General features: G+C 44.1%; 1 protein-coding gene across 7 annotated transcripts in view; it reads left to right on the forward strand.

Moving 5' to 3' along the window:
* Positions 1-13,037, forward strand: part of FRY (FRY microtubule binding protein) — a 438,131-nt gene that overhangs the window by 374,202 nt on the left and 50,892 nt on the right. For all 7 annotated transcript variants that reach the window (XM_055426288.2, XM_055426285.2, XM_055426286.2 and 4 more), the window contains 5 exons: positions 3,352-3,502; positions 4,032-4,135; positions 4,877-5,062; positions 7,539-7,737; positions 10,550-10,671. In XM_055426288.2, the coding sequence (XP_055282263.2) occupies positions 3,352-3,502; positions 4,032-4,135; positions 4,877-5,062; positions 7,539-7,737; positions 10,550-10,671 (762 nt within the window). The remainder of the gene's footprint in view (positions 1-3,351; positions 3,503-4,031; positions 4,136-4,876; positions 5,063-7,538; positions 7,738-10,549; positions 10,672-13,037) is intronic.

Consider the following 13,037-nt stretch of genomic DNA (forward strand, 5'->3'; position numbering starts at 1 on the left):
TAATGACACGACATTTCAGTTTGACTTCTTAATGCACAGATAGGCAGTTCTGCACCATTCAGAATATCAGTGGAAGGAATGTCTAAAATCAATGTAGTATTGCCCTACTCAGGTTAAGTTTTAACTGTGCTCATGTGCTCAGTCATGTCTGGCTCTTTGTGACCCCCATGGACTGTAGCCCGCCAAGCTCCTCTGTCCATGGGATTTCCCAGGCAAGAATATTGGAGTGGGTCGCCATCCCCTCCTCCAAGGGATCTTCCTGACCCAGGGATTGAACGCACACCTCTTGCGTCTTCTGCATTGGCAGGCAAGATCTTTACCACTAGGGTCACCTGGGAAGTCCCAGTTTTAACCGTGTCCCTATAAAACCTTTTTCTAGAACAGTCAGTATGAAGTTGGGGCGGGGGGAAGCTTATGCCTTTTCCCTCATTTCTATGCCAATCAGGGTACTTGGCCTTCCAGACACCAAACAGTTGCATTTCAAGAGCACAGACCATTAGTTCTAGGCAGGACCAGATTTTACAGATGAGGAGAGCAGTACCCAAGGGATGGAGTTGTTGGTTCAAGAACAGTCTCCTTGCTGTACAAGGAGTAACACAGAATTTGGTAACACAGAATTTGAGGACAGAAAAATTGAGTCATGGAAATATTAGGCAGTCAAATCCTGACTTCCCCAGAATGTGACAGGCATGCTATAATGAAGCATAACATTCTATGACTGGATTTTACATTAGGAATATTGTTGCACTTCGACCAGTTGATTCCATCAAAGTGCATCTCTTTGTTCTGGGCGCAGGACACAGAATTCGGTAAAAAACACTGTAACAAAGTAATAATCAATTTGAAAATACATCTTCAGAGCGCTTTGGTATTGAAACTTTACATTCCTTATATATTTTAAAATAGTGACTTTCAGAGGGTAATTATAACAAAATGAGCGACTATGTCATTATATAAACTCAGATCATTGGCTTTCAGGATAAAGAGAAAAAATAATAGAAGTGTTTATGAAGGGGAAAAAAGGCAGAATGAAAAGGCAGGAAGAGTAGTCTAGTATTATCATCATGGCCTCTGTTTTACCCAGAAATGTTTATAAATTTGTCATACCAGCATAAACAGCATCTTACTGGGTACAGTACTTGAATTTGATTGAGTCATGTGTCAGTAATAGTCTTCACGTGATTACTGATATTAACCAGGGAAATTAAAGTTCAGAGTAAGTAGCTGGGTTGCTGAGAGCTCAAATCTTAAATTTCTCAAGTCAAAGAAAAATGGAAATCAAGCTACTCAAACAGATCCTCATCATAGAAAGTCCATAAAATAGAAGCTAAGACCCTTTTCTAGTTGTCAAGTAACAGAATTGACTTCAGCTATCCCAGACGAAGCTGTCCATCCAGTAGGGCACAAGTACCCTCAGAACTTTGGTTACTGGATCCTGCCTAATGCATTTTTGGTTCCAGCTACCCAGTGATGGGTACAGTCTATGCCATGAGAGAAGCAAAGATTTGCAGGCTCAGTTCCAAACCTTATGACCAGCTGTATGATATATGTCAGGGATAGTTATTTTCTCCCTGAATTCCTGAGGATATGAGCAGGGCTAAGAAGAATGAGAAGGGATCAGGAGAGACCTCATGGCCCAGTACTTCCTAGTCTGGGTTTATCTAAAAAGAAAGGTGCAGCCTCTTTATAGTATTTTTTAATTTAAAAAAATCATACCACCTTGGATAAAGTGGACAGGCAAACAGATTCAGACCTAGTCTATAAAGTTGGTGGACAGCATCTGGCATTGTCACAGAACAGCAAAGAAAGGCAAGGTGTTTAGGGTGCAGTGAGCAGAGGGCACAGAAATAGGAGATAAGCCAAGAAACAGGAGGGAGGTCTTGTCAGGCCTTGTAGGCCCTGGTGTGAATTGAATGCTAGATTTCATTTTGTGTGTAAAGGGGAGCCGCTGGCCAGTGGTACACAGAGAAGGGGACTCTGAATGGACTTCTGTTTTCAAAGGATGGCTCTGAGGACTTCCCTGGTGGTCTAGTGGTTAATTCTTTGCTTTCCAGTACACGGGGTGTGCGTTCAGTCCCTGATTGGGGAGCTAAGATCCCACATGCCTCCAGGCCAAAAAAAAAAACCCGAAACATAAAACAGAAGTGATATTGTAACAAATTCAATAAAGACCTTAAAAGTAATCTACACACACACATCTTAATAAAAGGAGGATGACTCTGGCTGCTCTGCTGAGAACAGACTGCAGAGGGTTAAGCGTGGAGGCAGGGAGGCGGTAGGAGGCTCTGCCTCCGGTGCGAGACGGTGAGGGCTCAGCCCAGGATGGCAGTGACAGAGATGGTGAGAAGTGGTCATCTCTTGGGTTTGTTTTGAGGGAGAGCTTGCTGAACGTGCGGCTGGTGGCAAGTTACTTAACCTCAGCGTCCCCTCCACAAAATTGGGATAAGAGGTACCTATCGTTGGGTTATATTGGGTTATTAATACATGAAATATATAGGCCATTGCCTGACATGAAGTGAGCCCTCTCTGTTGTTAGTTGCTCAGTCATGTCTGACTCTTGGGCAACGCCGTGGACTGTAGCCCACCAGGCCCCTCTATCCATGGGATTCTCCAGGAAAGGATACCGGAGTGGGCTGCCGTTCCTTCTCCAGAGGGTCTTCCCAACCCAGGGATCAAACCCACATCTCCTGCATTGGCAGGCAGATTCTTTATCACTGAGCCACCAGGGAAGTCCAAGCTGTCTCTCTGTTAGTTCTGACGTTATTATTTTTATTATTACTGTCACTACCACCGTCATCATGGTTATTAGAAATATAAGCAACTATGGCTGATTCATGTTGATGTTTGGCAGAAGCCAACATAATTCTGTAAAGCAATTATCCTTCAATTAAAAAATAAATTAAAATATATATATATATATAAGTGAGAACTCAGGGAGGATTCCCAGGCTCCCGTCCTGAGTGAACTGAAAATAAGAAATCACATTTTACTGAGATGAAGGAGACAAGAGAAGGAGTGAGTTGTCACAGTGATGGGAATTCAGATGATATAGGGTTTTTCTTCTTGTGTATCTACGTTTTCAGTCGCTCTATAGTGAATAACTATAAATTAGATATCCAAGAAATAAAGGAATGAAAGAAACTTAAGTAATTCCAGCCCATTTGATCATATAATTTCATACTCACCAAATGGAATGGTTAGATCATATAATTTCATACTCACCAAATGGAATGGTTAGGAAGTTATTTTTACAAGCACAGATTTGTAAGTTGCTCTCTAAAAAGGCAAGTTGGGAAAACAAGCAGCTTCTCTCCCTGCAAATGAAGCACATTTGTCTTTCTCACACTACAGATGACCCAATTTCCCCCTACGCCGGCTGGCTCCTGACCATCACAGAGACCAAACAGCCGCAGCCCCTACCCATGCCTTGCACAGGAGGGTGCTGGGCCCCCCTGGTGGACTACCTTCCAGAGACCGTCACCCCCCGGGGGCCACTCCACAGGTGAGTAGCACGCGCAGATAGAGGGGAGTGGTCGCTTAGCTCCGACTGGATTTTTCTTCCTATGAAAAGAGAACCCTGTTCCAGGTCCCATCAGTTGAAATGATATTTGAAACCAGAGGGAACACAAGCGACTTGAACTGCAGCCCTGAGCATACTGACTGACTCTGGTCGAACGTTAACCAATGTGCAAAGCTGCCTTGCAGCCCTTTGAAGTTTTCCTTGATGTGCCCTCGGTTCATTCATTCTGTTACACCTTTTCGACTGTGAGCAGCTAAAAGAAAGAACCCTCGTCTTCCGAGTCTCTTCATCCCTCAGCCCTTATTTTCAAGTGACTTGTGGAGTCCCCATTATGTGAAGTAGCTCAAGTGAAGTTTCTTCTCCTCATGACGCTCTGTGTTGTATCCGAAGTTACACCCCATTCCCCTGGAATCAGGGTCTCACCTGACACTTCAGGGCTGAGGAGTTGGACGTGATGGTGTCTGTCTCCGTCTTCGGACATGGCGTTGACGTCATCATTTTCATTGATTAGGTGCAATGTCGCTGCCATCTTTATGACTGAGATGGTGGTGGACCACAGTGTCAGAGAGGACTGGGCTCTTCACCTCCCGCTGCTGCTCCATGCCGTCTTCTTAGGTAAGCCTGGGGCCCAGAGGAATTCTGCCCACTAGAGTCCGAAACCGACACAAGTCATCCCAGGGAGCTGTCCTCTTACGTGGCTATCCTGCTTTTCTGAAATACCTAATATCTTCCGTTTTTCACTGTCCTTTCTGTGACATCTCTAAAATTCCAGTTGATCAGTCATCGTGTAAAATTGTCCTGGCACCATAATATAGAATGGTACCTCATCCATGGTACTTCTATAGAGATACTCAGAACAAGCTGGACTTCTTTTAGGGGCTTCGGTTCTGCATGATAAATTTAAAGCCTCAAGACACAGTCGGTGCATAGAGAGAAAGAATATAGAACAGGGTCGGCTAAGCACTGAGATTTTAAAATACCCAAATTGCAGAGCAAAAAAAAAAAAATTGGAAAGAGGAATCAGCCAGGCAGGGAGACTCAGAGAGAGAGAGAAAGTTAGCAACCTTTAGTAACAGGGAAGAGAACATCTCAGGAAAGAGGAATGCTAAACATGTCAGATGCTACAGAGAGGTCAAGAAAAGTCCATCTGTCAGCATTTCATAAGAACATTTTTTAAGGAAGAAAACATTTGATTTTTCCTAAGCCTGATTTCTTTATGTCGGTAACAAACTAACAAAGGAAACTAAGCATTCCTCTGACGTGTTCCTCCCGGGCATCTTGGAATCTTTGCCATCCCTAGAATCTAGATGAGCTGAAGGTTTGTTTATAGTAAGAGATTGCATCGTTTTGTTCCAGGTTTGGACCATTACCGGCCCGAAGTCTTTGAACACAGCAAAAAATTGCTTCTTCACCTCCTGATTGCCCTCTCTTGCAACAGCAATTTCCATGCCATTGCTTCTGTGCTCCTGCAGACGCGAGAGATGGGCGAAGCCAAGACTCTAACAGTTCAGCCAGCTTATCAGCCCGAGTATCTCTACACAGGTAACACAAGGAGGAGGAGCAGAGAGGCTGAGACAGAGTCACAAGTCTGAGGGTACCTGGGGGGGTGTCCCTGGAGCCCACATCAATGTCTTTTACCCTTGCCTTAGCTTTCTAAGGGATAAAATATGCACCATTATGCACAATAAACATGCACTATTTTACTTGATGTTAAATCCTTCTTCCTTAGTAAATATTTCCAAATATACTTTTAAAATTATTACTGTGATTGCTATCGTCATTAAATATGTTATCAAAAAAATTAATATCCGTTGACCGAGAGAGCATGAGTCTGGAACACCCATGGAGGAGAATGTGCAGAACAGTGACCACCTCCAGCATTTTGAGACCAGGCGTCACCAAGGTGCCAGACATCTCCCTGTGCACCTTGAGACAGAGTTACATTAAATTAATGTACACATTCAGAGTTCTGGGCACATGTATGCAAAACATTGTGTATAACCTACTTATCGCTGTTATCCTCAAAAATCGTATCATGTCATGTAGTTAAATCACCTATTCAGTTCAGTTCAGTTGCTCAGTCGTTACCCAAGAATAATTTACCTACAGCACAGTTAGGTACAAATGTGTAACAGAGCTGTTCGTCAGTCAGTGGGTGTGTGAAGGTATGCACACACAGACACAGGCACTCACTTCTTTTGCAGAAAGCATCACTTAAAACACCAGAGCATCAAATGATTTGGTAAGTCTGTTAGAAAAAGACTGATTAAGTGAGCTTAATCAGAAGACTTGGTATTTTGAAGATCTTTGTATCTTAGCACAAATGGTTCCATGCCATTCTTTTTATGTCCTGCATAGTGTCCATTGAACAACACGTCTTAACTCATGTTTCTTATCCATACCTGGAGAAATTGTTCTGCTTGGTGTCTGCTTTGCTTCTTGGCCAATATGCAAAATGCCTCCATGAGCCCCTAGGCTCGGATACCTTGATGTACTTTTAATCAGTGTATCTCCAGGATACATTTCTTAGTTTGTAGTTATTGGGTCGAACAAAAGATAGATGTCTTTAATTTTTTTATTGATATTGCAAATTGTTCTCCAAGATTGTTGCACTAATTTAAACACGCAGTATTTAAGAGTGTGTATTGAACATTCTGAAAGAGATGGGAATCCCAGACCACCTGACCTGCCTCTTGAGAAACCTGTATGCAGGTCAGGAAGCAACAGTTACAACTGGACATGGAACAACAGACTGGTTCCAAATAGGAAAAGGTGTACGTCAAGGTTGTATATTGTCACCTTGCTTATTTAACTTCTATGCAGAGTACATCATGAGGAACGCTGGGCTGGAAGAAGCACAAGCTGGAATCAAGATTGCCGGGAGAAATATCAATAACCTCAGATATGCAGATGATACCACCCTTATGGCAGAAAGTGAAGAGGAACTCAAAGGCCTCTTGATGAAAGTGAAAGAGGAGAGTGAAAAGGTTGGCTTGAAGCTCAACATTCAGAAAACAAAGATCATGGCATCTGGTCCCATCACTTCATGGGAAATAGATGGGGAAACAGTGGAAACAGTGTCAGACTTTGTTTTTTTGGGCTCCAGAATCACTGCAGATGCTGATTGCAGCCATGAAATTAAAAGACGCTTGCTCCTTGGAAGGAAAGTTATGACCAACCTTGATAGTATATTAAAAAGCAGAGACATTACTTTGCCAACCAAGGTCCGTCTAGTCAAGGCAATGGTTTTTCCCGTGGTCATGTATGGATGTGAGAGTTGGACTGTGAAGAAAGCTGATCGCCGAAGAATCGATGCTTTTGAACTGTGGTGTTGGAGAAGACTCTTGAGAGTCCCTTATACTGCAAGGAGATCCAACCAGTCCATTCTAAAGGAGATCAATCCTGGATGTTCATTGGAGGGACTGATGCTAAAGCTGAAACTGCAATACTTTGGCCACCTCATGCGACGAGTTGACTCACTGGAAAAGACTGATGCTGGGAAAGGTTGGGGGCGGGAGGAGAAGGGGACGACAGAGAATGAGATGGCTGGATGGCATCACTGACTCTGTGGACATGAGTTTGAGTGTACTCCGGGAGTTGGTGATGGACAGGGAGGCCTGGCGTGCTGTGATTCATGGGGTCGCGGAGAGTCGGACACGACTGAGCGACTGAACTGAACTGAACTGATTGCACACTGACTGTTACTAAACTTTTTCGTCTTTACCAGTCTGATAAATAAAAGGTGGTATCTTGGGGGAGAAAAGGGAAAAAAAGACCGCAAAGTAGAAAATAGCAGAGCACCATCTACTACCAAATCACACTGGTTTACACGGCAGTGCAGCTATTCCACAAGCAAAGAAAGAGCTCCAGTCTCGTTTAATCAGAGCCATAGCCAAAAATCAAGTGGTGTTTTTTTTTTTCTGAAAAATTTAAATAACTTCACACTTCCTGATGCGCACCTCCCGACCTCATTCAGTGCATAGCCTGAACTTTCCACCTGGACCTTGTCTCCCACCAGGTGGCTTCGACTTCCTGAGAGAGGACCAGTCGTCCCCGGTGCCAGACTCAGGGCTCAGCTCCAGCTCCACTTCATCCAGCATCAGTCTGGGAGGCAGCAGTGGGAACCTCCCACAGATGACCCAGGAGGTAGAAGATGCGGACGCGGCTGCCGACTCAGATGAGAAGGCAAACAAGCTCATTGAGTTTCTGACGACCAGGTAAGGGAGGGGTCAGGAGATGGGCTGCTGTTTTGGGGTCGGTCTTTTGGAAGAGTGCCATCACTTTAAAACCGCAGATGAAAATTCTAATGAAGTCTCCTCTCTGCTGAATTGCATCTGCTGGCATCCGTGTATGTGGCAGACCCTAGTAGGCACTGTTTACAACCCCCCTAATGTCACAGTGGAGGAGCAGGAAGATTTCCTGCCTAATGAGCAGGTAGCAGATGCGGGCAGGAGGCAAGCATGACTTTCACTGTCTATTAGAGCTACCAACCTCTGGGAGTTCCAAGACTTGGCAGAGAACATCGCTCTGGAAACCCAAAGTATTAGCCATGGTCAAACCAGTAGCACCTGCAGAGCAGGGGGCCCTATCTGCTCCTCTAGTCCAAAGGGTCACTTATAAATGGAATTCAGGAAGCAGAAACAATCGGATGCATGATGGGAAAGGAATCCAACTAATAATAGATCAAAGTCAAGAAAACTGTGAGTGATCCCATGTTTTTCTGATTTTATGGTTCTTTCAAGGAATGTTTTAGCTTTCCGTTCAGTTCTCATAGTTCAGTTCAGTCGCTCAGTCATGTCCGACTCTTTGCGACCCCATGAACCGCAGCACACCAAGCCTCCCTGTTCATCACCAACTGCCAGAGTCTACCCAAACCCATGTCCATTGAGTTGGTGATGCCATCCAACCTTCTCATCCTCTGTCGTCCCCTTCTCCTCCTACCCTCAATCTTTACCAGCTTCAGGGTCTTTTCCAGTGAGTCAGCTCTTCGCATCATGTGGCCAAAGTATTGGGAGTTTCAGCTTCAACATCAGTCCTTCCAATAAATATTCAGGACTGATTTCCTTTAGGATAGACTGGTTGGATCTCCTTGCAGTCCAAGGGACTCTCAAGAGTCTTCTCCAACACCACAGTTTAAAAGCATCAATTCTTCGGCGCTCAGCTTTCGTCACAGTCCAACTCTCACATTCGTACATGACCACTGGAAAAACCATAGCCTTGACTAGACGGACCTTTGTGGACAAAGTAATGTCTCTGCTTCTTAATATGCTGTCTAGGTTAGTCATAACTTTCCTTCCAAGGAGTAAGCGTCTTTTAATTTCATGGCTGCAGTCACCATCTGCAGTGATTTTGGAGCCCAGAAAAATAGTCAGCCACTGTTTCCCCATCTATTTGCCATGAAGTGATGGGACCAGATGCCATGATCTTTGTTTTCTGAATGTTGAGCGTTAAGTAAACTTTTTCACTCTCCTCTTTCACTTTCATCAAGAGGCTTTTGAGTTCCTCTTCACTTTCTGCCATAAGGGTGGTGTCATATAACCTGCATATCTGAGGTTATTGATATTTCTCCCGGCAATCTTGATTCCAGCTTGTGCTTCCTCCAGCCCAGCATTTCTCACGATGTACTCTGCATATAAGTTAAATAAACAGAGTAACAATATATACAGCCTTGACGTACTCCTTTTCCTTTTTGGAACCAGTCTGTTGTTCCATGTCCAGTTGTAACTGTTGCTTCCTGACCTGCATACAGGTTTCTCAAGAGGCAGGTCAAGTGGTCTGGTATTCCTGTCTCCTTCAGAATTTTCCACAGTTTATTGTGATCTACAGAGTCAAAGGCTTTGGCATAGTCAATAAAGCAGAAATAGATGTTTTTCTGGAACTCTCTTGCTTTTTCCATGATCCAGCGGATGTTGGCAATTTGATCGCTGGCTCCTCTGCCTTTTGTAAAGCCAGCTTGAACATCTGGAAGTTCACGGTTCACGTATTGCTGAAGCCTGGCTTGGAGAATTTGGGGCATTACTTTGCTAGCGTGTGAGATGAGTGCAATTGTGTGGTAGTTTGAGCATTCTTTGGCATTGCCTTTCTTTGGGATTGGAATGAAAACTGACCTTTTCCAGTCCTGTGGCCACTGCTGAGTTTCCCAAATTTGCTGGCATATTGAGTGCAGCACTTTCACAGCATCATCTTTCAGGATTTGAAATAGCTCAAAAGGAATTCCATCACCTCCACTAGCTTTGGTCATAGTTTTGCTTCCTAAGGCCCACTTGACTTCGCATTCCAGGATGTCTGGCTCTAGCTGAGTGATCACACCATTGTGATTATCTGGGTCATGAAGATCTTTTTTGTACAGTTCTTCTGTGTATTGTTGCCACCTCTTCTTAATATCTTCTGCTTCTCTTATCTCAGTTCAATATAGAATTTAACATACAGAAAGTTCAGGTAGGGGCTGGTGCTACCTCCTTACACGGTGTCTCAGAGACCTGACTGGTTTGTGGAGAAGAAAGGTTTTCTCACTACTCACCCGTGTCAGTGATGGGAATGGTATTCTCTAAATCCTCACACGTGGGTCCATCCCGCTTTCACCACAAAGGAAACCGAACAGACAGCAGAGGCTGTATCTTCAGTTTGTCCTAGTGTTCAGCAACTTAACCTAACGATGTGATCCTGATAGAATGTTATCCCTGCGCATTCTAAAATGTATAAAGGGAGTCTGTGTCTGAATCTGTGTTTTATTTGACATGTTACATCATTTCATTTAAGACAAAGAACCTGTTATGTGCTGAATGAACACTGTCCTGGTGAATTGAAAAGTTTTAATTTTGTGAGCAAAACATATGAAAAAGTATGTATCCATCAGTTAAGTAGATCTCTTTTGAGTGTACTCTTAAGCTATATAAGACTGAAATTTTCCACCAAATTAAAAAGTAATTTTTTAAAAAAAATGTATGTTGCCCCTTTGGAGTTAGAACTGTGTATATGGCTGTGCAAAATGATAGTTACATTTTTGACAGTTTGTGTGTTTTGTTGAAGGGCATTTGGTCCGCTTTGGTGCCACGAGGACATCACACCCAAAAATCAGAATTCAAAGAGTGCTGAACAACTCACCAATTTTCTACGTCATGTTGTATCCGTGTTCAGAGATTCCAAATCAGGTACTTCATCCTATTTCTACAAAGCCCACCTTCAGCATTTTTCTGTAACGGAGCTCATTCTCCCCATACATACACACTGTGTATGTATTTGTGTGTGTGTGTGTGTGTGTGTGTGTGTAAAATCCTCCATTTGGCAGCAATAGCCAAGGAATATTCACAGGGGGTACTGAAGTTTTTTCAGGTGCGCCTAACTTAATGATAGTTCGTGTCACATGTAGTTGCATGATGCTCTGTCAAATGATTTCCCCAGTGTCTCTGGTCTCTGCTTCATTTCCCTCACTACAACAAAACCATGCCTGTATTAATTTTATTTAAAGAAGGTCATGAGAGAGAAATTTTATTCGCTGTCATCAGACTCAACTGGGAGAAAATGGTCCGTATCGCAAACTGGGTTTTTTTTTTAATAAGAATAATTTTTCAAGAAAATTTTTTTGGCTTTAAAAGTATTTGCTGACAAGTCCTGTGCCAGTGACCACTCCATATTCTGAGCATGGTCTGATGCTGATTTAGGCACTAGTAGCCTCATAGTATTTAAGCCCTTAGCTGGATTCCATTCGGATCAGCTTGGCCAGGGCTGATATGTGTGTGAAGTGGTTCCTCAGCCTGGTAAACAGCTATCTCTGCCTTTTCTCACTCAGCAGGCTGGCCATAGTAAATATGTCTCACTGGCTCTTCTGGCTGCTCTGATAATTAGCACATTTTACAGTTTGAAACATTCCAGATAAGCCACATATCTTTTCACTATCAGAGGATACATGCTAAGAAACAAAAAATACTGTTAAACTGAAATGGGAAAGTTGTTCCCAGAATGGAATTGCCATTTCTTGTTTTGAGTTTCCCCTTTGGAATTTCTTTGAAGTATTAAGACTGTTTTTATTGGTATTTCCTCCACTTAAAAGTCATTTCAATAGCCTTGAAGGAGAAATTTTGTGATGCATGTAAACTCTTCATTTGTGTAAAACTCTTGATGGTATGCTGCTTCTGCTGCTGCTGCTAAGTCGCTTCAGTCGTGTCCGACTCTGTGCGACCCAATAGACAGCAGCCCACCAGGCTCCTCTGTCCCTGGGATTCTCCAGGCAAGAATACTGGAGTGGGTTGCCATTTCCTTCTCTGCTTGATGGCATAAAGATACTAAAAATGAGAAAAAGTATGAATGCCACCTATAACATACTCTCAGAGCATGTCTCAGGCTGCTTAGAACATTCTGGTCTTCCCTGGTGGCTCAGACAGTAAAGCATCTGCCCACAATGTGGGAGGCCCGGGTTCAATCCCTGGGTCGGGAAGATCCCCTGGAGAAGGCAGTGGCAACCCACTCCAGTACTCTTGCCTGGAAAATCCCATGGACAGAGGAGCCTGGTAGGGTACAATGCATGGGGTTGCAGAGAGTTGGACACGACTGAGCGACTTCACTTTCACTTAGAATATTCTGTGTCTTTTCACATCTTTCTTAAGATATTTTTACTCACTACAATTTTCTTGAACATGGCTGCTTTCTGCCTGCTTCCAATAAAGCACAATAAGTGTTCCTGGAAACACTTGTATTCATATTAGTCAGGGTAGCATAGCTGCTGTCATAAATAAGCCCAAAGCTCAGAGACCTTAACACAAGAGGCTGTTTCTGGATCTCAGAGCAGTTCAGTGTGGACGTTCGGGAGCAGCTTTCCACTGGTGCTTCAGGGGCCCCGCCCCCTGCTCTGTGTCTCTGCCGCCCGCTAGGCTCGGAGGTCTCTATTCAACCTCTGTGTCCAGGGGCAGGTGGAGGAACAGAGTGCGTGGAGGGTTACCCCGCGGGAGATTCCCTGCCAGCCTCAGGCGTGGCATCCAGTGCGTCTCGCTGTGTCCCACCGGCCAGAACTCAAGCCCAGGGCCACATCTGACTGTGAGGAGGATAGAAATGGGGTTTGTTGTGTGACAGGGGGAAGAGGAAACCTTTTTCTTTTCTCCGTTGTCGTTGTTTAGTCGCTCAGTTGTGTTCGACTCTTTGTGGCCCCGTGGACTGTAGCCTGCCAGGTTCCTCTGTCCATGGGATTCTGCAGGCAAGGATACTGGAACGGGTTGCCATTTCCTCCTCCAGGGGATCTTCTCTAACCAGGGATCGAACCCAAATCTCCTGCATTGTCTGTTGGGTTCTTTACCCCTGAGCCACCTAGAAAGCCCCTTTCTTTTCTTGGCCACTCATTAAGTAGCTTTTCCCAAAGAACATCATCTTAAGGGGTTGAGGGTCAGCAATCTACTAGAATACTTCCAACAGTATGATTTATTTTTTCATTTTTTTTAGATTATTTTGGCCACACTGTGTGGCATGTGAGATCGTAGGTCCCTGACCAGGAATTGAACCCACACTCCCAGGCAGTGTAAGTGCAGAG

The sequence above is a fragment of the Moschus berezovskii genome, chromosome 13 (assembly GCF_049115385.1).
Source record: "Moschus berezovskii isolate FMDL1 chromosome 13, NW_MosBer_1.0, whole genome shotgun sequence".
In the NCBI taxonomy this organism is placed as follows: domain Eukaryota; kingdom Metazoa; phylum Chordata; class Mammalia; order Artiodactyla; family Moschidae; genus Moschus; species Moschus berezovskii.